Source organism: Anabrus simplex, chromosome 3, assembly GCF_040414725.1.
Source record: "Anabrus simplex isolate iqAnaSimp1 chromosome 3, ASM4041472v1, whole genome shotgun sequence".
Lineage (NCBI taxonomy): Eukaryota > Metazoa > Arthropoda > Insecta > Orthoptera > Tettigoniidae > Anabrus > Anabrus simplex.
The window spans coordinates 218,814,500-218,841,147 of record NC_090267.1 but is presented as its reverse complement, the minus strand read 5'-3'; the positions used below and the strand labels follow the sequence as shown (position 1 = coordinate 218,841,147).

General features: G+C 38.6%; 1 protein-coding gene across 2 annotated transcripts in view; it reads right to left on the bottom strand.

Moving 5' to 3' along the window:
• The window catches only part of Rbm13 (RNA-binding motif protein 13), a 93,484-nt gene extending 67,764 nt beyond the window's left edge, over nucleotides 1-25,720 (bottom strand). The window contains exons 1-3 of one of the 2 annotated variants that reach the window (XM_067144286.2): nucleotides 25,473-25,720; nucleotides 25,342-25,388; nucleotides 6,840-6,983 (exon numbers count right to left, since the gene is read on the bottom strand). In XM_067144286.2, the coding sequence (XP_067000387.1) occupies nucleotides 6,840-6,983; nucleotides 25,342-25,388; nucleotides 25,473-25,487 (206 nt within the window). In that variant the 5' untranslated portion in view covers nucleotides 25,488-25,720. The remainder of the gene's footprint in view (nucleotides 1-6,839; nucleotides 6,984-25,341; nucleotides 25,389-25,472) is intronic. The other variant, XM_067144287.2, reaches the window with a different exon arrangement.
• Between the last annotated feature and the right edge of the window lie 928 nt (nucleotides 25,721-26,648).

Sequence of the window (26,648 nt, the reverse complement as noted above, 5' to 3'; positions counted from 1 at the left end):
TCCTCAGCTGCCTTTGTTAAACAATGTAGCCTATGTGGAGCGAAAACAGCTCAGATAAAGACACCCTGCTATTTCCACAGCCAGAATTTTGTCAGAAGAGAAGTTCGACATTCGCCTCTTGGAAAAACCGCCAGGATTTGATCAACCACGCTCTGTGTGGACAGCCCTCAATCGTATCTGCACTGGCTATGGAATATGTTTAGATGCTCTCCACAAGTGGGGAAAAGTCTCATCACCAAAATGTGACTGTTTCTTAGCACGACTATGCATACTGCGAGGACTTCAAGGATTTTTTAACAGTCACAACAGATGCTGTATGATACATAAAGAACTTGAATATTTGTATATAGATATATGTAGGTTATACTTCAATAGCCAGAACTTTTATATAATTTCATGTATGTGATAATAATAATTTAAAGTTTTTTATGTGCCATATGCTAAATAATAAATACATAAAATAAATATTATTTAAATATATATAGGAAAACATAAAAGTCCAATAACTGCCTTAAGAAATTCCCCTACTCTCTGAGTTCTATTTTCCAGAAATATAGCTGCCCATTTAGTTACTCTTTTGTCTAGTCCAATTAAACCATTTTTGCCCTAGTCTCCCATAATCTACCCTATCAAATGCCTTAGATAGGTCAATCGCGATACAGTCCGTATGACCTCCTGAATCTAAGATATCTGCTATCTTCCTGGAATCCTACAAGTTAAGCTTCAGTGGAATAACCTTTCCTAAACCTGAACTGCCTTCTATCAAACCAATTATTAATTGTGCAAACATGTCTAATATAAACAGAAATAATGCTTTCCCAAAGCTTACACGCAACACATGTCAAACTGAACGGCTTGTAATTTTCGGCTTTATGTTTATCACCCTTTCCTTTATACACACAGGCTGCTAGAGCAACTCTCCATTCATTTGGTATACTTCCTTCATGCAAACAGTAATCAAATAAGTACTGTACTTCATATATGGTACACTGGGTGGATCTAATAAACAAATGCATTGAAAAGCTAGAGAACAGCAACAATGAAGATTCTCCATAAAGGGAAAGGAAGTACAAGCTTGGACTCATACAGGGGAGTGGTATTAGAAAGTGCTACGTTCAAGATGTTCACAAAAGTTCTAAATGAAATATACTGGAAATTATCGACAATCAAATCCCAGAATCCCAAATCCCAATTTGTATTCAGAAAAAGCAGGAGTACACTGCAAGCAATTTCCTACATATTAGACACCCTAGGAGGAAGTATTATGTGGTATTTGTAGACTACAAGAAAGCGTTCGACCTCGTAAACAGGAGGAAGCTTATCAAGAAACTTAAAGGAATGACTGAAAAGGACCACCCAATTGCAAGGATAACGGAAGATCTCTTAAAGTATAACTACATGTATGAATAACAATGTGGAAACATCAAAACGGATTACTCAAACAAAGGGTGTATTGCAGGGGGAACCTATCGGTCCTACACTATTTAACATCTATACAGCACACATCATGAAAATCATTAAGGTGAACTCAAATACAATTATAATCCTGTATGAAGATGATATGGTGATCGGATCTCTCATCAGGACAGAAATACAAGAAGCAATTAACAAGTTGGAGAATTGGGCCAGGAAAAAAGATGTCACTATAAACCAAGAAAAAACTGTACAGATGACTTTTAGGAAGGATGGTAAAGCAGCAGCAACTGACAAAATAATGTTTGCAGACACTCCAGTAGAGAGAGTCAACAAATTCAAATACCTAGGGGTTACACTGCAAACAACAGCATCATCACATAGTTTTCACATAGAAGAAAGAACAGTGGCAGCAATCAAGGCAATGTACTACATTAAGAATACATATTAGGAATCTATCAGCACGGCAATGGCACTATTTAGAAGTGCAATTGCCCCGATCATCACCTACGGCATACAGATCATCCGGGAAAAGTTAAAAATAGGTGAATTAACCAAAATTGAAAAGGTGAAGGCAATGTACATGAAAAGGGCAATGGGAGTAGGGAAGACAGCCCCCTCACGACTTCTATACGAAATGATGAGAGAAACATACTTCATAGAGGACATCAGGATCCAACACCACCGACCATCAACAGGACCATATCAAAAGCTACTAAGGAACGAAAATAAGAAGAGAGAAGAAATACAGCTGGAATTCTACAGCTTGCCTGCTATGGTGGAAAAGTCCTGGACCAGAGAGAACAAGAAGCAAAAACATGTAATAGCTAGACTTTCAGTACACGGCTTTCACTACAAGCTGAGTATTAACAAGGGATTCCACAAACCAGACATAGATTGCGTGTGTGTGCTGTGCGGTAAAAGTTGTGACACTTACCACATACTTAAGTGTCATCTTTAACATTTTAACAGCTGACAAATTCTTCTTTCACCAGAATGAATACTCCCCACCCCTACCATTCTCATACTGTCTCTATGATAAACACTCCAATTTTGTGAGAAAATTTTTGCATTTAGTATATCATTTCTTAGCCATGATTCAACTCCTATTACAACTTATATGTACCACTGCTGTGCAAGTGAAGGGCATCCATGCATAGATCCCTATTTCCTCTCCACCCATTAGGATCTAGAAATCTCATTCCCATTTTCCCACATATTTACTGCATAGTCTCATTTAAATCCCTGAGCCCCTTCCAGTCAAGACCCCTCCTACACAGTATTCCACTGATAACAATGTCCACTTCCTTAACCCTTAGCCCGTCTCTCCAGCTCCATTTAAGAATCTGCTTGCAGAGGGATAAGAGACAGCACAAACATATGGACATCATATTTATAAAAATCAAATAAAGCAAACACAAAATAAATATAATACAAGTATAATACAATATTCAGGTGCAATGTTCAGCATTTTCTAACTCTCTGTGGTTGTCCTACAGGTGGATAATATAATAATGTTATTTGCTTTACGTCCCACTAACTACTTTTTAAGGTCTTAGGAGACGCCGAGGTGCCGGAATTTAGTCCTGCAAGAGTTCTTTTACATGTCAGTAAATCTACCAACACGGGGCTGTCGTATTTGAGCACCTTCAAATACCACCGGACTGAGCCAGGATCGAACCTGCCAAGTTGGGGTTAGAAGGCCAGCGCCTTAACCGTCTGAGCCACTCAGCCCGGCCCTACAGGTGGAGGACAAACATGTAACATCCAGAATATTTGCATAAAACTCTTTGCGTAAAACATCTTTATAAAATGGTCACTTATCTAAGCAATCTTCTAAAAAATAGTCTTGTAATTCAGGCTTACTGTTCATTACCATATTTAGGATTACACCTAAAAACACTTTGAATTCAGAAAGAGTCACATCTATCCACGACCTCCACATAGACTCACGTATGAGGGGCGTAACCTTTTGAATGTTTACACTGGCATTACAATAGAGTAAAATAATATATTATTATTCGTCCACCTTTTCAATACAAAATGAAAATTACATAGGGACTAGTTTCGACCTAGTAATAGGTCATCATCAGCCTGAAGTAAATTAAAGCGTAAATATCGAAGAAAACATAAACAATGTAAACACAAGTACAGTCTTTTTAAAGGTACATACCATGTGGGAAGTTGAGTAGAGATATATTAAAAATAATAACTCTTCCAATTGACGAAGCACTGAGCGGAAGTTATGTAAAGTTCGGTGCGCCGTATATTATAAAAGACCACTGTGCACTAAATGATGTAATAAAGAAGAATAGTAGGTTGAATGCTGCCTTCTTCTTAGCTGTTGTATATTCGAAGAAGATTACGTCTATCAATACCTTATAAAATACGACGTAATCTTCTTCGAATATACAACAGCTAAGAAGAAGCCAGCATTCAACCTACTATTCTTCTTTATTACATCATTTAGTGCACAGTGGTCTTTTATAATATACGGCGCACCGAACTTTACATAACTTCCGCTCAGTGCTTCGTCAATTGGAAGTTATTATTTTTAATATATCTCTACTCAACTTCCCACATGGTATGTACCTTTAAAAAGACTGTACTTGTGTTTACATTGTTTATGTTTTCTTCGATATTTACGCTTTAATTTACTTCAGGCTGATGATGACCTATTACTAGGTCGAAACTAGTCCCTATGTAATTTTCATTTTGTATTGAAAAGGTGGACCAATAATAATATATTATTTTACTCTATTGTAATCACAGTTCAATACGGATCTATCATTATGAAACTTATTTCTTTTAATTACACTGGCATACCGGTTAGTTTCACGCACAATTTCCGACAATAACTCATCAGTCATGAATAATTGGAAAAAAGTCAAGTTCACTCTTAGGTTTAGTCCCTCGTGGTGGCTTATAACCTGACGTACCTATGAATGGGGTTCTTTTGAAGTTCAAGACCATGTCACGGGATTCCCTCCAGCCATCAGCAGAGGAACTAGCACTGCCATTTAGCATACTTTTCTCATTACTGGGATCTTCATCACTCAGATCACCAACACAATATAGTTCCACAATATCTTCCTCACCATTTAATTGAAAATAACTTTCACTATTGCTGAAATCAATGTCACTTTCATCTAAAAGTCTGGCTATTACTTTCTCATGCTGATCAAATGACGCCATGTTGCTAAACAATGTCTGTTTACAAAGTCTAACGATCTTCAAAGAATGCCCACAAAGCCTGATTTCAAAGAGATGCTTTAAATTGTTGTCAAAAGAAGGCAGTAACTTACTGTACCTGTAATTCATGCGTGCATAACCCGACAAAGGAATTATACAGGGAAGAAAATCATGTTGGGCATGCCCGACATAGAATCTATGCGGGGGGGAAAAAATTAAATTTTGTATGGCTTTTAGTGCCATAGTGCCAGGAGTATCCGAGGACATGTTCGACTCGCCAGGTGCAGGTCTTTTGATTTGACTCCCGTAGGCGACCTGCACGTCATGATGAGGATGAAATGATGATGAAGACAACACATACACCCAACCCCTGTGGCAGCGAAATTAACCAATGATAGTTAAAATTTTCGACCCTGCCAGGAATCAAACCCGGGACCCCTGTGACCAAAAGCCAGCACACTAACCATTTAGCCATGAAGCCATACTCGATGCAGGATATTCTCATTGTCGGACATGGCCCGCCGCATGAGTGCTAAGGGTTAAATCAGCCTGTGGTTAATGATGTGCTCAATATCAGTCATTAGGTGACAGCAGTGCATAAAGAAAGTATTCAAAGTTAGACATTGTTTACGGCTTTAGGTATGCGCAGTCTTGCCACACTCCAGAACATCTTCATCTTCACGAGAAACCAGGCTGTCCTCCAACTTGCAAGTACTCAGAATCAATGGTGTGTGTAATTTGAACTCCATAATGACAAAAATAAAATTGGCAAAATCTTCTGGGAAAAGGTAAAAAAAATAAGTTGCACATGATGCTGGAGGAAAGCAATGGACTGAAGACATTAATTGCTGCTGATTTTTTAATGGGAAAGAACAAGGATGGAACTGAATTACATCTTCATCACATTCCAAATCTAAAATATTGTCCCATTTCTTCAGTCAAAGTAGAATGCTATTTCTCGGATTATAAGTTAAGTTTGAATGACAAATGCTAAAACGTTTCCATGAAAAACCTAGAATTGCTTGCCGTCTATTGTAAGGCAAACTGCAGGAACAGTGATGAATAAAACATTATGAAGGAAATAAATTATTCAGTTTGTATATGGACATGTTAAAAGTGAGAAATATGTGGGGAGTTCTATTTTAATGTTCACTAAATAAATGTGGTACCTTGTTACATTACAGTTATTCTTTAGTAAATTATTAGTACCTATTTTACATTTTACAGAACCTAAATTGAACTGTATAATAACCTGTGTTAGGCACCTAAAATGCCAATTTTTAGAGCTCAAAGTTCTGCTGTCTGCTAATAAGATTAGTAGTTTGCCCATTATTCTGGTTTTGGTCGGTTAAAACAACCACCAAAACACATGTGAAAAATATTTTCCACAAAAAATGTTAGACAGGGAAAAATTGCATACGATTTCTTTGTAGGATGAATTCTTAGTGCACTTAGCAGGCTTTATTTTTAATAGGACTAACCATTTGGTAGCATAGTTATTCACTTTCACAGGCCCCAGACATACAATTTTCTCAGATTTGCTTCACATATTCTTTCAATAAATGGCCTCTTAAGAGACAGCATGATAGTAAGTAGCCTCTTATCCAAAGCCATACTCTACATGTGTGTGAAATTTAATCTAGATACAATGAGTCATTCAAACATAATAATTCCACAAACATCTAAATACATTTTTATTATGTTAGTAGCAAAAAAAAATACAAAGGATGCATGAAAAAAAAAAATGGAAAATTTGTCAAAACAATAAGCTGCTCGGTATTTTCTACATGCATTACGTTCTACAACTCTTTGAAGTGTAAGTAACTAGTATTTGACTCTTATGCAAAAGGTACAGAATAAAATATTTTATAAAAATGTCCTACAGTTAACACTTGGAAGAGGAAGAAGAATCAGAATCAGTTAACATCAAGTAATCCCAAAATATTTTGGATGGGTGATTAATCAATAGATATAAAAATAATTTGTTACCAATGACACAAGAAATAAAGGTATTTGCATTAGCAACTAACAAGAAACCAAAAAATGTACGTACGATAATTTGGAATTTTATTACTCGCTGACTGACTAAAATCAACATTACTTAACCCTAATTAGGCAACAGTGAAAAATAGGCTTTCTAAACAAATCATAAGAACCCTCCAAGTAAGACTACTTATTTTAATACTGCAGTAACTTAGGTTTGTATTAACACAGTAATTATCATAAACTCATACCTTTCAGCTGTTTTCATATACAGATAGATGATACCCTTTTCTTCCCGCACGGTAGCATATTTGCTATTTGCAAGAGGACAGGATGATCGATTACACAGACCAGTCAAGTTATATTCATTCCGGCAGAGCTTCTGAGTTTTGGTGCTGAAACAAAGAATAAATATGACATTACTTGTTAAATAGCAGAAATGAATTACCATGTTACACTACCACCAACTAGATACAGTAAAAGTTTTTAAATTTAATTAACAGTATCATAAAGTTAAGCAATTAAGAATTTTTATAATGCTGACTGACACTAAATCACATTTAACTGAATTTTACATTCCACATTCAAATAAGATCTTAAGTGGCACTGAGGCTTTAGTCATGGGGTACTCCACTGCAAGGCATGTGGGAAAAGTGTGTGGAGGAAAGGGAACAAGGGTAGGGAGTTATCCTGGAATTAGGTTAAAACAGATGTTGAAGAAAGTGGAAGGAAAGGAGTAAGGTAAGGAAAAGGTAGTAGGTTTTCACGGTGGTACCAACAACGTAAGACATGCAGGAATAGGTACCAACATAGTTTGGAATGTGTGCAATCTGGTTATGGCAGCACAGGAGAAGTTTAAGGGAGCAGAGATTGTTATCAGTGGGATACTGTGTAGGACTATGAAGTGAGTATGTGGAAAACTTGGAGTAAGACTCGTAGATCATAAAGGATGAGTAGGAGATAGGGATCTGCAGTTACATGACCTCCATTTGAACCGCATGGGTACATGTAAGTTAGGAAGTTCATTTAGAAGGGTTATTACAGAGGTACATTCAGGAAAATATGATGGACTATGTGGTAATGAGAGTACAGCGAGCTGAAAGTCAAGTAAGGATGACATTTTGTTAGTGTTAAACAGTAGAAGTATTGTAAGGAAAGGAATAAAACCAATTTAATAATTTAATTTGATACAGTGAAACATCATTAGTGCATTCCTATTTATGTTGTTTTCTTGCTTAGCACGCCGTCAATTCTAAGTCCCAATTCACGTCGTATTAAATCTATATAAAAAATATCTCGTGTATTGTGCCACAAATTTTCGCTATTATCACTTAATAGATCACTTTTTCCTATCCCTTAAAATGTTTGTTGTCATTGCTTGTGAAAGGAACATGATTTCCAACAGAAATAACAGCCCTCAGCACAGGAGGCAGGTTGGGGAAAGTCATGCAAAAACAAGAAAAAGACTTGAACTTTGCAGGTTAATTACACCTTCGTGCAGAAAGCCATTAGCCCCACGAATGTTCTGTTTTGCTTGCCAGTTTTCAGTGAAATTGCTGAATAACCCAGTAAATCTGTTTGTGTTTGCACTTTGCATTCCATTCAGAACTTAGAAATTAATTCTGTGTTGATTGATACAATGAAGGGTAGCGAATACTTGTCACATGATAGCATACCTACCGATTAGGAACATAATCGTATGAAGTTGACTAGCATGATGCACATTAGTCTTGTAGTAGCCCAGGTATGGATACTGAAAAAGTTGTGAAATTGTTTACTAGTGAAGACAAAATTCAAATCCAGGAAATAGACAGGCATCCACATCTTTTTTTTTTTTTTTTTTTTTTTACGTCGCACCGACAGAGATAGGTCTTATGGGGTTTGAACCCACTACCTCCCAGTTGCAAGCTCACAGCTGCGCGCTCCTAACCGCACGGCCAACTCGCCCTGTCCACACCTTTCAACGGTAGTGCGTATGTAAATGCTTACATCAGCCTATGTATTATATGTGTCTGGCAAAATGACGCTCTCACAACAAGAATTCCAAAAATACAACACAAGAGTAAAGAAAAGTGAAGAAATGTACCTAAAAATATTTCCTCCTTGGAGGCAATATCTCTTCGTAAGGTCCAGCAGTAGTCGGACAACATTGTGGCACTCCAAATGCCTTGATAATGCTTTTCCATTTGAAAAGTGTCCTGGCGGAACCATTCACCATGTTCGTCACTAATGGCAGACAGATTATCTGGTAAGAAGTCCAAATGCTCGTTCAAGAAATGTAGTTTAAGCGACATGTTACATCCCATACGGTGGTATGGTCTCTGTAGCTCATGTACAATATCACGATAGTTCTCTGGTTTATGTTTGCCTAACATGTTCTTGCAGAAACTTGTGAAAGACAAACATGTCATTTTTTCAACATCATGTAACAAATCAAGGAAATGTTCATCAGCCATTAATTTCCTAATTTGCTTTTCATTCCAGCACGGAACTTGTTTTGCCATTCATAAGTAGGAATTGTTGCATTTCCGGATACTGTGCCAACAGCGACAGGAATAATAGAGCTAGATACTTGACAATTTTTATGGGCGACATTAATTACATCTTCAATAACTTCACTTTCATTTTTCCGGAATGCTCTCTTGAAACACCCAAAATACAAATCGGGTTGAAATTTTGTGTGTCCCACTGCCAAATGAAATTTTTCAACTGCTGTTCTTTCCTGTCATAACTCTCCACATGAGGTATCTCATTAAGATCTTTTTATTTTGCCCAACACAGTTATCAGCATGGAATTCTAACTGCTCCTCAACTACTGAAAATTTTTCCAAGAAGTTATGTACAAGAGATAAGACAGTATTTACTCTTTTACCCACAATACAAGCTTCTGGAATAATGTACCAAACAAATTTGTTAAGTGATTCATACGCTACACCAATGAGACCCACTTTGTAGCCTGTAAGAAAGAAAATGGGTCAAACTTGTTGCAGATCGTATAGTTGCACCTGTTGGGCAAAATCAAAACTATAATGGATTGTGCCTTTGTATGTGTTACAGCTATGCGGCCCAAGAGACAATGGAGTTTCCAACTGTCTACAATTGTCTATGGTGTTTTTATAAGCAGTCCGCTCTGCTTGGACGTGATTAAGATGTTGTATAGCCTTCTCCATCAGATTTGTTTTTTCCCCCTCATCCATAATTAACATTTTCCCTATTACAGTTTAACGGCTTCTACAAGTCATACAAAGATCAGTCATGTGTTTCTGAACTACTATGTCACTGCAAAATGTACGTCAGATAAGATACCAGAACGAGAGTGATACAGGAATTCTCTCTAATGATTTACAACTGTCAGAGTAGGCTATCATGTATGAACGTATTTCTTAGACATGCTGGTTGGGAGAAGCATGAGATCACTTCTTTGTTTTGTAGGGATCCGGCCTGGCATGACAAATTCATTTTGTTCATTATTCATAAAGTCTACTGCATGTTTACAATCATCAAACGGAATAGATTTTATCTGAGAAGTCTTTAACATGTTTCAGTGAATTTTTAGGCTGCACCCCTTCTTTCTTGAAGTGTTCCTTTAAATTTTTTAGCCTCTTAGAGCCGCAAGCCAATACAAATTGAAAGAATGACTGACACACCTCCTGCCCTCTGAAGTGATAAATTGTGTAAGTTTCTTTCCTGTCATAATTTTTTCTCTTAGTAGCTGTCGTCTTTGGCTGGTTTCGTACTGATGCATTCATCACACACTTCTCCACAGTATGAAATACACTGAAAGACTGCATTGGTATCGGAAATGTTTGGAGCAGAGAGGATGTTCATGAAACCTATTACCTTTACTAAAAGTGCCCAGTTAGGGTTTATTTATCATAAGATAAGATATCCGAGTCATCTTATCTTGTGCTCGCACAGCTATGAGCGCAAGCGAGTAAGTGTATGGAGCCTCGCTTACTATGCAAAAAGTGCTTTTCTTAGTATTAAATAAACCTCATGTTTTAGCAGTGATTATTGTTGGAGGGCTATTAAATTCATGCAATGAGTAGATGACGGTCTAAGCAATACATAGGTATCAGAAATGAAAATTCGACATCTTATTCCCTTGAGTGGTTTTTTTACAATTATTTCGTGAACTGTTGACCGAGAAGTGGCCTCTTTTCTTACTCACGCACACATATATTGCATCACGTGCCCGCATGGTTATGCGAAGCGCAATGTTATTTTTAACAAATAATAAATTAAAATTTGCCAGAATTGTCTCCAAATGGTTCCTAAAATCTCTAGAAAAGTCACTAGTCGCTATCTTTCACATTCTGTCACTGACTAAAAAAAACTCCAAATCTGGCGACTAGTCTCTAGAATCGACTAGATTGATGTGAACGAACACATACCAAGTGAGAACGGGAAACTGACAATCGATATACGCATCCCAATATAAAGGTTTCAATAAACATCGCACATTTGCGCGTATTTCTCGTTAATAAACATTGACATTTCATTTGAAAGCGGCCAATGAGCGAAGGACTTCCAGCCACTTGTGTACAAAGCTGAAATGGTGGGATTTGAAAACAAATGTTTGAAGTTCACCAAAAAAATAAGCTAAAATCAGCAGAAATAATAGAATAATCGGGAGGCGGGTAAAAATGTTGAAAATCAGGAGTCTCCCGCCTAAATCGGGAAAGTTGGCAGGTATGGTTCAGGATCTGTTCTGCAAATGATCTTGGTTTCCTAAATCCGGCTTGATACTCTCCAATCCAGGAATCCAACTGAGCTTCTAATCTTGAGAGAAAAATCTTGGAAAAGATCTCGTTAGTCACCGAGAGGAGTGAGATTTCTCTGTAGTTGTTTAAATCAGACTTGTCTCCCTTTTTGTACAGAGGGTGAATGATAGCAAAGGTCCAATCACTAGTTTCTCTGTTAACCATATGTCAGCTATAATCTCATGAATACATTGAATGGTATCTTCGTCTGCATATTTCCACAATTCTGAGATGATACCATCTTCACACTGCTCGTGGAGAGGAGAGGGGAAGCATAGGAGGGCAGTGTGCTATATGCAAAACTTTCCATTTGCCTCTCCATGACCACAGTCCTGAAATAGTGTTTGGTGTCAACGGACTTAGCATTGGCAGTCTAGATAAGTACAGAAGTTTTTTCATTACCGGATATTAATACTTGGAAATTTATTGTCAATACTGGTTCATATTATCACTAAACTCTCTATCATTGACAAGTTTACGCAACATAAACAACGCTGTACATATATATGCATGTTTTAAGTGATTTGATAGAATCTGTAGAACGAAACACGTCATTCTTTGTATAAGAGTGTGTATTTTTTTACAGGTATGTTTATAGTGTTATAATTTATATTGAAATTGTTGTGTGTTTAACAGACTGGAAACTTTTTATGTTACAGTTAAATACGTCGACACTGGAAAGTATGGCTTCATTCTTAACAAATTACCCATAATAAGATTCAGCCAACAGGTTCAACCTTCATAAATAAAAATATACAGAATAAAGAAATTGTTACATTAGGATCAAAATAGCGTTGTTGCATAACGCAGACTTTGGCCCAAAGCACTATACCATTTGATATCCACATCAACAGGACGAGTATTTACTGATCGCGACACACGGTCATTAAATGAAATGTAACAATAGTTTCCAACGAACTTCAACAATGACGAAAAGATAAAATATGGCCGGGCCAAAGATCATAAAAGGTGTCACGCGCAAAAATGGCGCATGAGATCAGGGATAAACAAGGCATTGCTAAGGAAACACACACACAAAAATGCAGGTGGCCAAGAAAATGCAGATAAGAACAAACGACACAACTAAGCAATATGATATGTGTCCTACATATCTCACATTCGAACACTTATGCAATAGGTTAAAAGGGTCCAAGGAACAGGGAACATATAACAACGTCAGAAGAAAAAAAAAAGAAAAAAGAAAAAGAAAAATGTAGAAGTACGGTTCATAAATAACGTCTCGCGCGGATATGCAAAGCCAAACCCACACAAGATCAGAGGCCCAATTCACATAATCAATATGTCTCTCATACACAACTCAAATGCCAAAGCAGCATAAACCTCCTATGTACTAGCCTTTTCCAATACACAACCACATAGCAGGGACATCAGAGAGCAAATTGATACATGAGTAATAAGATAGAGACCTCCACAACATGAACCGTAGAATAAAGTCGACATAACACACATCCAAGGTGCAACAGAGCTCATTCACGCAATACAGACACTCAATGATAGTAAGACACAGATCAATGTACCGAGCTGTGACACAAAGAAAAACATAGCTGATATAAATAATGTTACATGGATAACAACAAACGTACAAAGGCGGGCCACAAAGAAATAGTGATCAAGCACAATGCCACGAGGTGATATAAAACAAACATGGTTCACGAGGCCAACCCCAAATAACAGGGAGAAAAATGAAAAGAAAAAAGTAGTTAAATTATCTTAATCAGGCCATTCATATAAGTGCAATAAAGCACGTTAGAAACCTCCGAGACCAATAGCATTCACGTCTTAAAACGTTTGAAATAACACTTGTAAAAACAAGCGTCGAGAAACATAGTGTCGCTCGCCATAACCCCTCACCAACATAAAAGCTTAGAAGAAGAGCCATGTAAAAGCCACATAGACAAGATCGGGAACACAACGTCGTAAAATCACAGGATGACAAAGGCGGCATCTGTGATCTCTTTGGGCTAAGTTTGTGTGTACAATTTGAAGTCCAAGTTGGTCATAATAGCCATGTCAATGAGTACACATATGTAACATAAGGAAAGGAGTTTGTCAGAAAAGCGAACCAGATAAAGATAGAGATGGCCAACGTATGGCACATAATTCTGGCGGTGGATTTCCCAGTTGTTAAGAAGTTTGTGAAGTTAGCATTGCTCTTATTACTGTTCCACTTGAGCCATGCTTGTCTTCTCCCTACAACTGCATTATCACATGCAGTGGTCCACCATGGATGTTCGTTTCTTCTGGCTGATGGAATGGTTTTTGTAGCTGCATCTAATATGGCCTTCTGCAGTTGTGACTGATCCTTTTTCTCTTTATTGCCAGCTAATGTCTTGGTGAAGTCATTGTAATCTTTCAACGTGGTCGCATTGAATGTTGAAACTTTCGACTTTCTGCAGCTGGGATCTCTAAGTCTTGTGAGAGGAATGACATTAATTTTGACCATAGACAAGTAGTGGTCTGTATCAATGTTTGCACTTCTCAGGACTTTGACATTTAGCACTTCTTTGGAATCTCTTCTACTAATGGCGATGTGGTCAAGTTGGAACTCTAACACAGGGTTCGGATACCTATATGTCTTCACTTTCCTGGGCAGGCGTTTAAAAGCAAAGGACTTAAGGACTAGACTGTAGTTCTTGCATAGATCGATCAGTTGTTCTCCAATTCTGTTAGTTCTCTTATGGGCTGGATATTCCCCACCTATGGTCTTGAATTTTTGTTCTTCCCCGATTTGGGCTTTGAAGTTCCCCATTACAATTGTTGTGTGGTGTTTCGGTATCCTGTCCATTGTCTCTTCTAGCTCACCCCAGAACTTTTCAACCAATCTTCTATCTTTTCTGTTGGTATTTTGGTTGGTTTCTATTGTTTATTAGTGATATACTAGAATATGATGGAGAGGAAGAATTTGTTTTATGTCGCACCAACACAGATAGGTCTTATGGCAACGATGGGATAGGAAAGTCATTAGCTGGCAATAAGGAGAAAAAGGATTAGCCATAACTGCAGAAGGCCTAGGAGTGGGAAGGATGAGGCAGTGGCCTTAATTTAGGTACAGCTCCAGCATTTGCCTGGTGTGAAAATGGGAAACCACAGAAAACCATCTTCAGGGCTGCCGACAGTGGGGTTCACACCCACATCTTCCGGAGGACGGAGAGGAGAGATCTGCACTACCATGTTTAGAAAATCAAAATATTCCTGGTCTTGTCTTTACTGACAACACGCATGTTCACACTAATGCCAGCTGCAATGCAAAAAAGTATTGATGGTATCGAGAAGTATTGTAAGGAGTGGAATATGAAAATTAATGCGGAGAAAACCAGAGTAATGGTATGTACAAAAAGGGAACAGTTTAGCAAGAAAGGGAAAATGGTATCTAGAAGGACTAAGCCTGGAAGTAGTCAATAATGTGACACGAAGTAGGAAATGAAAACTCCCTATATCAATTCTGATCGGCAGTAAATAAGGGACCTGCCATTACAATCTAAACTTACAGACTCGACTGTGACTGGTAGTAGGAAATTAGGCCTGTCATTGTAATGACAACTTCCCAACATAGACTTCATATCAAAAAACATATGGTGACCTCGCCGTGGTGTTTCTCAAGTAACGCTAAGAGCAGTGCAAACTAATTCAATCTTACTCAGAACGTGTAGGCCTGTGGTGTTTTACCTAGAATTCCATAGCGAAGCATGGGTATACAAGCTAGTAAAATATAACAAGCTAAATAATACCAATACAATCCAGTAGATCCTTTAATGGTGAAGCAGAGTTTACCAGCTTCCCAGATAGTGCTAACTTATTATAAGTCTCACACATTCTTATTAAAGGCAAGATCGTATGCGTCAATATGCGTGTGAATGTGTACAATAAAATAATTGATGCATATGCTGATTTGACACTTCGGCTTAGATTTTTTTCCCTTCCCAGAAATTCTGCATTGTCAATAACACCATCAACACATTTAAGAAAAAAATGCCAACTGTATTTTTTTCCTACTGCATACTCGCATTATTACTTATTATTACTTGGAACTTAAACGAGAAAGTATCAGTAGAAAATTGAATAACTAAATTGAAACAAGCATAACGTATCACTTGGCCAATATACAAGAAGAAATCTCTCTCGATAAATGCAAAATTCAAACACAACAACTCCATTATTAAACCTGAAGCAACAGCGGCGTATGCTAGAATCGAGACATGGGCTTCCACTAGACTTACATTACCCCTTTTTGATGATTGGTTTAGTGAACGTTAACCCTTAACCATTTTGAGCTGCAGCCAATAGCCGACGGAGAAGCAAACTGTGTTGCCAAGGCTGCTTCACTTCACAAGCTACTGCCCTGGCCTCTGCTGCTGCTGCCAATACTCAACCCCTGATCAGTGGAGACAGTGGCCTAAGGTTTAGCAAATTAAAGTCCGGCTTTGCGGCTAAATGGATAGAATGTTTGCCTTTGGTCCGATGGCCCCGCCTCAATTCTCAGAACCAACCCCCTCATACTGTTAATTCCCCTGACTTGGGACTGGTTGTTTATGAAGTCTTCGCCATTCATTTCATCCTCATTAGGTCACCACCAAGACTATACAGATACCATGTCCGACCCATGATCACGGGTTCGATTCCAAGCAACAAAAGAGAACATTAAACGTGGAAGATGGCATTTCATTTTAGCAGATCTACCTATAAAAAGAAACCTATATTACTCCTATAACAGCAGTCCTGCGGTGTCTCCCTAGAAGGATGAACAGTAGAAGAAAACGGAAGTGAAATATCAGCACTCCGTTATCGATGAGTATGAGGTGATGAAGTATACACGAGGAATGCATGGTTGATAGCAGTGGCGATCTGACGGGGCGAAGCCTCGCATACCTATCCTTCCCGGTTCCCGCACCTATCGGATACACAGCAGCAAACTGAGGTGAGCCGAAGGGAGAGGAACGCAGAGCTTGGGCTGCAAGATCAGTCTCCGATGCCTTGCTCTCAAAAATAAATGCAAAGTTTTTTCCCATTGCTTTCAAGTTGTATGAATGGAACATTGTGCCAGATGCTTACTTTACAATGTGCTTTAGATTTCCATCGTTCTCATTTGGGGTTTGGGCTTCACTGATAGCCTTGGTAGCCCTCAGTATATGCCACTGTGAAGCAACATATGCTAGTGAAGCACTATTCAATTTGAACACCAAATCAACAACAGATAAATTACAGAAGACAGAAAGAAGAATCCTTAGAAGAATCATAAACAATAATTAATGTTATTTGTTTTACGTCCCACTAACTTCTCTTTTACGGTTTTCGGAGACGCCAGAATCATAAACAGAAAGCACCAAATAGATGGACAATGGTGATTATTACCTAATAAATTGAATACCAGGAAACTGAGTCAATAATGGACATAATGCAGAAAAAGAGGGTTGCATTTTTCTGCCACATATCAAGACTACCAGAAACCAGGGTACTGAAACATCTTTCCAACCACTTTTGGAAAAGTAACACCAAGAATAATGGTTCAAAGAAGTCCAAGATGATTTAGATGAGTTAGGCTTGACAATGCAGCAAATTGAAGATCGAGAAGAGCATCCTGAGAAACAGAGACTTGAGACTTAAACTAAAAACTTTCACACACAAACAGTGCACCATAACTGACAAAGAAAGGGCAGCCAGGTCGGAAAGAATGAAGAAGTTCTGGAAGCAGAAGAAGAAACATAAGCCAAATTTGTAGCTACTCTTAAGACTTATGTATATGGATTGATTAAAGTGCTTCATTGTGGGCGTAAAATAATTTTTTTTTTAAAGGACTCACATGAACAAAACAAGTAATGTATTAGAATCATTCAATTACACTGGCAGAAAAAAAAAACATCCAAACACCAAGAAGGAGTTGTGCTAGATTAACGAACTTTGGTAGGCACGTTTATACATCCGAAAAATGACGCTGATCAGAGCATTAGCTACCTGTGAGATTGGACGAAGTGACTGTGAGTGGGTCAAGAATGCCTTTATGACAATGAAGAGGCCAGTATCAACAGCTCACTGTGGTTGAATAAGGCCGTATAGTAGGGCTACATGAAGGTGGATTTTCCTACTGCGCTATTGCAAAATGACTTGGCAGGAATGTTTCCATTGTACATGCGTGCTGGCAGCAGTGGTCACGATAAAGAATGCTAGCAAGAAGACCGGGCTCCGGACATCCCCGTGGCACCACCGAGAGGGAGCACCGCCGTATTCGGCATATGGCTATGGTGTGGTGGACTGCGCCTGCAGCAGCAGTTGGCCCCACAGTGACGCAACGAACTGTTCAAAATCGGTTAATTGAAGAATAGCTCCGAGCCAGACGCCCTGTGGCATGCATTCCACTTACCCCAAACCACCGCCGTCTGCGACTTAGTGGTGTCAAGCGAGAGCTCATTGGAGGATGGGGTGGCGGTCTATTGTGTTTTCCAATGAAAGCCAGTTCTGCCTGTGTTGGTTAGGAGGAGGCCAGGTGAGCGCCTACATTCCACCTGTCTGCGGCGTCGACACACTGGACCTATACCGGGAGTTCTGGTCAGGGGAGCAATTTCCTCTGAACGCAGGAGCACTCTCGTTGTTATCCCATGCACCCTGACTACAGATGCGTATGTCCGTCTAGTAATTCAACCTGTTGTGCTGCCATTCAAGAACAGCATTCCCAGGGGTGTTTTCCAACTAGATAATTCACGCCCCCATGCCGCTGTTGTAACCCAACGTGCTCTACAAAGTGTTGACATGTTGCCTTGACCTGCTCAATCCCCCGATCAGTCCCAATCGAGCACGTATGGGACATCATTAGACAACAACTTCAGCGTCATCCACAGCTGGCATTAACCGTCCCTGTATTGACTGACCAAGTGCAACAGGCATGAAACTCCATCCCACAAGCTGACATCCGGCACCTGTACGACAAAATGCATGCATGTTTGCATGCCTGCATTCAACAATCAGGCGATTATACCTGTTATTAATGGACCAGCATGGCACAGTTGTGATGGCTTTTCTCGCGCGGATATTAACGTGTATTCTTGTACCTTTAATCAATTAAATATGTTACCACGGCAAATATATTGCCAAAATTTCCATATTTTACATTCCTTATTTCATCGTGTTTGGATTTTTTCGCCCGTGTATTTTGAATTTCCAATGATAAATCCTAATGTTCTAAATGCTTCATTTGTCATTTTTTCAATGTTGTTGTTGTTGAGTCATCAGTCCATAGACGGCCAAAATTTGATAATTTCACTAGTAAAATCTCATGATCAAGCTTATCAAATTCTTTTGTGAAGTCCATGTACATCGTATCAACATAGTATATATTACTGTTAATAGAGTCTGAAATAAATTGAACAAAATTAATCCAATTTATTGACGTGTATATTCTCAGATATAAGCCATGTTCACATGCTGATATATATGTTTTTGTGCGATTAAAAATTCTAAAACACAGAATACGTTCAAATATATTTGCCGGAGTAGAAATTACAGAAATATCTCTATAATTTTCTACTTTAGTAACCCGACTTTAAAATTGGGACAAACTCTACTCGACTTCCAAAGAGTTGGGTATGATTGTTGACTACTAACTACCGATAAGTTATATATAATGCACAGAGGAAGCATCAATACATCTGGGCAACCTTTAATAAGATATGGTGGTATAACATCTGGTCTACTGGATTGCTTTGGCTTTAACTTCTGAACTGCTCGCTTGTATTCAATCTCATTGACTGGTTTCAGAAATAAGCAATACATTAATACAATTTTTGTTAATTTCACAAATGTTATAATTTGCAGGCTGGTTGCAATACATACTTTGAAAAATTTTTGCAAATTCATCGGCTATTTCTTAATTGCTCACTTTTTTTTTTTTTTTTTTTTTTTTATCTGCTGTATGTCGCACCGACACCCATATGCGTTATGGCAACGATCGGACAGGAAAGGGCTAGGAGTGTGAAGGAAGCAACCTTGACCTTAATTAAGGTACAGCCTCAGCATTCGCCTGATTTGAAAATGGGAAACTACGGAAAACCATCTTCAGGGCTGCCGACAGTGAGGTTTGAACCCACTGACTCCCAAATGCAAGCTGATAGCTACATGACCCAAACCGCACAGCCACTTGCTCGGTTTTACTACTTACAAGGGGGCATTCCGGGAATGTCATATATTTTGATGAACTACTGTATTGTGTTTCCTACTTCTTATGAAATTTCAGAATGTTCTGTGTTTAGTTTTAATATTTAACTCAGGATGAGTGATGTAGAATTTATAAGCCTTAGCCACAAGAATCTTTGAATATTTATGAAGTTCCCTATACAACAACAAATTTTATGCACTACTGACCTCATGTTTTCTGTATCTTTCTTTCATTTTCATAATTTCTTTTTACAATTTGTTTTAAGTTGCACCGACACAGATAGGCCTTATGGTGACGGAGTGGGAAAGGCCTAGGAATGGGAAGGAAACGGCCGTGGCCTTACTTAAGGTACAGCCCCAGCATTTGCCTGGTGTGAAAATGGGAAACCACAGAAATACATCTTCAGGGCTGCCGACCGTGGGGTTAGAACCCACCATCTCCCGGATGCAAGCTCACAGCTGCGCACCCCTAACCGCACGGCCAACTCACCCGGTGATAATTTCTTTTGTACACCAACAAGGATATTTTCTCCTTGTGTAAACTTTCCTCTCAGAATCAGTTTAATGAATTACTCAATAAAATATTTCATAAAAATTGTATAAGCCTCATCAGGATCATCAAATAATTCCAAGCGTTTCCTATCAGCCTGTTTCCATAAACTGTACAATTTATTCAAATTAGCCTTGAAGAAATTATATACTGCTGATGGAATATTCCTAACTCGAGTCACATTGATCATCCGCCTCCTATCATCTTATCCAGATCCTGCCGGGTCAGGGTTCTCTCCCCTTCCATCATTCCTCTTTCATCATTTTGTCCCAGTCCACGTTTTTTCCTCTTGCACTCCTCTTTATTGAATTGATCCTCCTTGTTCTAAGTCTCCCATACACTCTTTTTCTCAAACATCCTCTCCCATCACCTGTTTTGGTATTCTTTTCGCTGCCGTCCTCTTTATATGTACAAACCATCTCAGTTTACTCCCACCAACTTTCTCATTTAGGATTTCCATTCCGACCTCATCTTTCTTTCTCATTCTGTCCTTCCTACCATGCTTCTTAGGCAATTCATTTTTACAAGCTGCTTTACGTTGCACCAACACAGATAGGTCTTATGGCGACTGTGGGATATGAAAGTATTAAGAGCGGCAAGGAAGCAGCCGTGGCCTTAATTAAAGTACAGCCCCAGTATTTGCCTGGTATGAAAACGGGAAACCACGGAAAACCACCTTCAAGACTGCCGACAATGGGGTTCGAATCCACTATCTCCCACATGCAAGCTCACATATTTTCATTCAGTACATCAAGTTGTTCATGAACTGCTTTGCTGTTCATTCCCCAGACCACACTAACGTCCGCAAATAGTAATAACTTCATCTCCCTTTTCCTATATGCTTACTTTGTCTCCTTCACAATTTTGTCCATAACCATTAGAGAAAAAATGAAATGGTGTGTGGCTTTCAGTGCCGAGAATGTCCAAGAGTTTGGTTCGCCAGGTGCAGGTCTTTTGATTTGACTCCCGTAGTCAACCTGCGTGTCGTGATAAGGATGAAATGATGATGAAGACGACACACCCAGCCCCCACCCGTGCCAGTGAAATAAACCAATTAAGGTTAAAATTCCCGACCCTGCCTGGAATCAAACCCGGGACCCCTGTGACCAAAGGCCAACACGCTAACCATTTAGCCATGGAGCCGGACAACACTTCGTATAATTCCTTTACTGCCAGCTCCATCCATTTCTATCTTTCATGTAAATTCTTTCCAACCTTTCTTCTCTTACGTTACTAATTTCTTAAATTTTCTTTTATTATCAAGATGCTTCCTTTTGCTTTCTTCTTTTTTATATCTACTCCATTTTTGCCATGCTTTCACCTTTCTTTTCACAGCTTCTCTCACCTTCTCATTCCACCATGGTGTCTCCTTTTCTTTCACCCTTGTTGATTTTCGACCATAAGCACTCTCTGACCCACTAACAAATGTCCTTATCAAGTTGAACCATTCATCTTCCCCACTTCCTACTACAGTAACTAGAATTTGTTGTTTCAGTCTCTCCAGAAATTCATCCTGTACATTCTTATCTTCTAATTTCCACACTTTTATTTTACCATCTCTTATCTCCTTTAATTTTTCCATTTTCTGCACTCTCAATTTTGCTTACACAACTCTATGATCTCCACCATATGCTTCTCGTGGGAAGTCTGTTATATACATCAACTGTCTGCAATTTGTCCTTTCACCAGAAAGTAATCAGTTACTGATTTTATTCTTCTGCCACCACAGCCATATCTTGTAACTTTCCTGCTGTTTTCCTCCCAACACCATGTGTTGCCCACAATCATTCCATTCCTCTCACAAAACTCAACTAGTTCCTCTACATTCCTTTTCCCATATGTGTATGGTTTGATGATGTGAATCAAAGGAGGTAAGTTTCTGGATATGTTTTTAATGCCAGTAACAATAGATCTGACGTTTTCTCAAATGTATTTTGAATGTCATTCAAAGATTCACAATTGTAAAGAACAATGAAATTGGCAAGAGCTACGCAGGCTCTTTCACCATTAATTAAAATTAATGGCATTAGATGGAATATTGAAAACTCCCACATTATAAATTTTGCAGAATAACTCACACATTATAGATTTTGTGGAATATACACCACCGTACTGCCATAAGTTCTGTCAGTATTTCCAATGCATATAACTACTAAATAAAACTACACAAACCCATTAATATACATATATTCTGAAAAAACACCAAAATAAATGCTACAGAATGAACATACTCGTATTCGAAATGATCACCATGCGCGGCAACACAGCGGCGAAGACACTGAGGCCACTCATCAATAGCTGCACGAATCGTGTCCAGTGGAATATTTTCGAGAGCTGACGTAATTGACTTTTTTAACTTCTCAATATTGTGGTGCTGTTTTTGACAAGCTATTGCCTCGAGCTTCTGCCACAGAGAATAATCCAATGGACTGAGGTCCAGACTTCCACTAGTCCAGTCAACAGGAGCAATGACCCATGGGACATTGATTGCCAACCACTGCAGCATCATTTTTGCTTTGTGTGCAGGAGTGCTATCCTGCTAAAAAATCCAAGATTTCCCTTCAAACAGCTTCGAATTGATCCATGGTATCACCTTTTCCAACACTGTCTGGTAGACAACTGCAGAAGTCTTTACTCCACCTTCACAAAAATGCACCCCCGATGCTCCCCGCAGGGAAACCACCCACCATACCATGACAGAAGCAGGGTGATGTCCATGCTGCACACATGGAACTTTTCTCTTGCTTCCTTGGAGAAGCGTGCATACACGATCATTCTGCTTCTTAAACGACTCTTCCACAGTGAATATTTTTTAGTATGTGAATAGGACGTCTCCCTATGTCGTTAACAAAGCCTGGGATCAAACCCAGTGTAACTACTTTAATTTTTCAGTTAGTAAATGCAGTGTGTACCTTTTATATTTGTAACTAGGCTCATCGTCACTCTTTTACAAAATCACAGGATTTTGGTTGAATTCCAACAACAGCATTCTCGACAGAGACTACAGAAGAACGGCCTTCCCCACTGAAGTATACTAGCTCCTATCCTTTTCAATATACAGTACGGTATATACAAACGACTAGCTCACATCCCCTAATAGCAAGAGTTTCTTGTATATTGATGACCTTGCTCTATCCACCCAGTGGAGAATACCTTTACGAATGCCCTTGAAGATCTCTCAAGATACTACAGTATAAACCAGCTTAAACAAACCCCTCCAAGACACAAGTATGTGCTCTTCATTTGAGAAACAGGGAAACCACTCACAAGCAGAAGATAGAATGGTCAGCGGTCGAACTGGAGCACTGCAACACTCCAGAATATCTAGGAATGATGCTCGACAGATCTCTTACTTTCAAGAAGCACTGCATGAACTGTAAGTCAAAGGTGTCCACCAGGCCTTTCCTATCCCACTGTCGCCATAAGACCTATCTGTGTCGGTGCGACGTAAAGCCACCAGCACAAAAAAAAAAAAAAATTCTTTCTGCATACACCCTAGGACGGCCCAATCTGACGCAATCAACAGTTGCACTAGTTTCTTTAAACCAGGTTATTGTCCAAAACACAAATCGTTCATTGATACAGAGGTTTCACAGTAGAAAAACACTCCTTAGCTCGATTTCCACAACAAAACAACGCCAATAAAACTATACGCTTCTCATACACTCCCCACCCCATCTTTTACTGATGCCTGCTGTTGGCACAATGCAAGCCAGTTACCATACTGGTGGAGTCGTGAAGGTGACCTTGTGGGCGATGACATACAGAGTTGCCACGCTTCTTCATTCACAATTACTATACTACAAATATACAAAATACATTTTTTTCTGATATAATGTGCACTAAGGCCGTGAGCACATTTATTACCAATGAGGGCGAATGTTTATTAATTCGGCTTAAATATTAATTGAATGGGCTAAAAATATTCTTTGTTGGAAATTGAAAATGTTATAGGAGCCTACACTCTAGTCACATTAGCCAGGGAAACTTGAACATTCGCTGACAAAGTGGACAGTAAAATATTTTCCAATATTGTATATGCTATTCAGTCTGGTGTCTGTGCATGTATCACTGATGTGTGGACAAATAATTTCAAGGGAATGCACTATATAAATAGAGGGTGGTATTCAAATAAATGTTCTGTATGCTGTATTAATGTGTTCAACGACTGCCCAAAAACTGGTGAAAATATTTGCAGTGAGTAGGAAGATCATTTGAAAGGTCTAGGTGAATCTCATGAGTACCTACATAAAATTGTAAACATTTGCCACGAAACCTCACTGGTATTTTCTCACTAATAGTTGCATATATAGGCCTCTATATATAATATATATAATTATATATATATAAGCTACTTTAGATAAGACCAGACAACGTATTTAGTTTCCACACTATTCTCTATTACACAGACTCGCAGCCATTCTTGCTCATATCATACACCTTCTCTAGAAATATGAATGGCAATAATTCAGCCTTTTCTTATTTTTTCCTATTAGTTTAGCATCGCGCCAACTCAGAGCGGGTCTTATGGTGATGATGCGAAAGTCCAGGCCAGGACTGGGAAAAAAGCAACTGTGGCCTTCGTTAAGGTATAGCCCGAACATTTACCTGGTATGAAAGTGGAAACCTACAGACAACTATCTTTAAGGCTGCCGACACTTGGGTTCATAAAACCACCATCTCCTAAATGGCAGCACAGCTACACAATCCGAACTGCATGGCTAACTTGCTCGGAACGATATTCCTGGCAACCTCCCTGTGGTTTGAAACTTACAGTACCGGTAACTTGTCTTCATCTGCCATATTCTTTATCAGTTGTTCTAATCCTCCCTGATCTCTTGTTTGTAAACTCGCGTTCTTCTCCTCTCAGAAGGTATCGTACCTAACTCCAATACCATTCTAATCCCACCTACTATGCCACACAGATGATCATAATCCAATAAAAGCACATTGCCCATTCCTATTAGATTCCCTATCATCCCCTCATTCACCCCTTACCTTCTCCTGACTATTATCTATCAACTGGGTAACTATGATCCATATCGTATTCTTTCACAAAATTTAGGAATGGAACTACAGGTCCAACCACAATGTTCTTCCACAGTGAAGACAGATACATTCTCCTTTCACAAACCAGAAAATCTTTGTATGTAGTATAATATAATTAAATTTAAAATAACAAAGCAAAAATAATCAATCACAAAAACCATACACTTATAAACTACATCACCCAGAAAGCCTTTGTGAAACAGGCTGTAAATACTGCACATTACTTACTTGACTTTAAAAGAACAGAATGTTTTGTTGATGATACTCCACACCACCTTTAAAAAAAAAGACATAAAATCAAAAATACAGGTTTCCTTCTAAAATCGTTTCTCAAGCACAGATATCCATGTAATACTTACATCGTCGTGTTGCATGTTGTTGGGTTACGTAGGTTATGTTCACGTGAAATAAAAAACTTGCACAATATAATAAAAATGCACTGCAAATACCCAACAGCACATGATGTCAATTAAAGAAATAGAACTCGTTACACACATATATTTAAACAAATTATATATTCAGTGGGTTCATCTTGCTGCACTTCACCATCCAAAAACCCAAATTGACATAAAATACCCACGTGTGGGCATAATATCGATTTCACGATTGGTAAACATCGATAACTATCGATTATACGAATATTATCAAGACCGACTGCAATCCTCAGAACTTAATGCTACCAAATACAGTAGAGACAATACACGACACTGAGCGAGATATCGAGGGACAGCTATTGGAGCACACTCTAGCGGATAGACCTGAACGGTACTGATTCTGTCATAAGAGCACGTGTATTTTTGTGTGAAGTTTTTGGTGTTAATTATGCGTTTTCAGTGAGTTGACATAATTAAATAGTAGCGTGTGCCATTCCTTGATATCTCCTGTCAACATGAGGGGAAAGGTATGTGCTGTGTTTGGCTGCAGTAATTACGAAGTAGAAAAAAATGCGCGCTCGTTCTTCAGGTTCCCTCGTGACAAGAACATGTAAGTAATATTGTGTTTGCATATATATTCTTCCAGTGACAGAGATTTTTATAGTATTTCATAATCTTCTGACCTGCTCGACCCATGTTTTAACGGGCTTAAAATATAATACGCAAATTTTATTGTATAGTGCAGCAGTTAACCTTCAATACCGATGTGTTGTTGTAGGTGTGATCTGTGGGTTTTGAAATGTCACAGAAGCGATTTGGATAAAGTGTACAAGAAAGAAGGGACGTTACGCTTGTATAAGAATTATAAGATCTGTTCAGATCATTTCCAGGCCAGCGACTTTAAAAATCCTCGACTGTACAGCCAAGGGTATGTTATATTTTTACTCTAATTGTACGTAAATATTCCTCAAAGCATCACTATCGACAACATTTTCAAACTTTTCTTTCTTTTATCCCTCTTCTCAGATTAAAGCCGGGATTTTATAGATTTTCTTTCTGTTAGTAGGCTTCATGTTAAGAGGAAAATTGTCCAGCTATTAAATGTTAATTCATTGCATCATATGTGTAAGGAATGTGCCGATATTTTTATTGACAAATGTC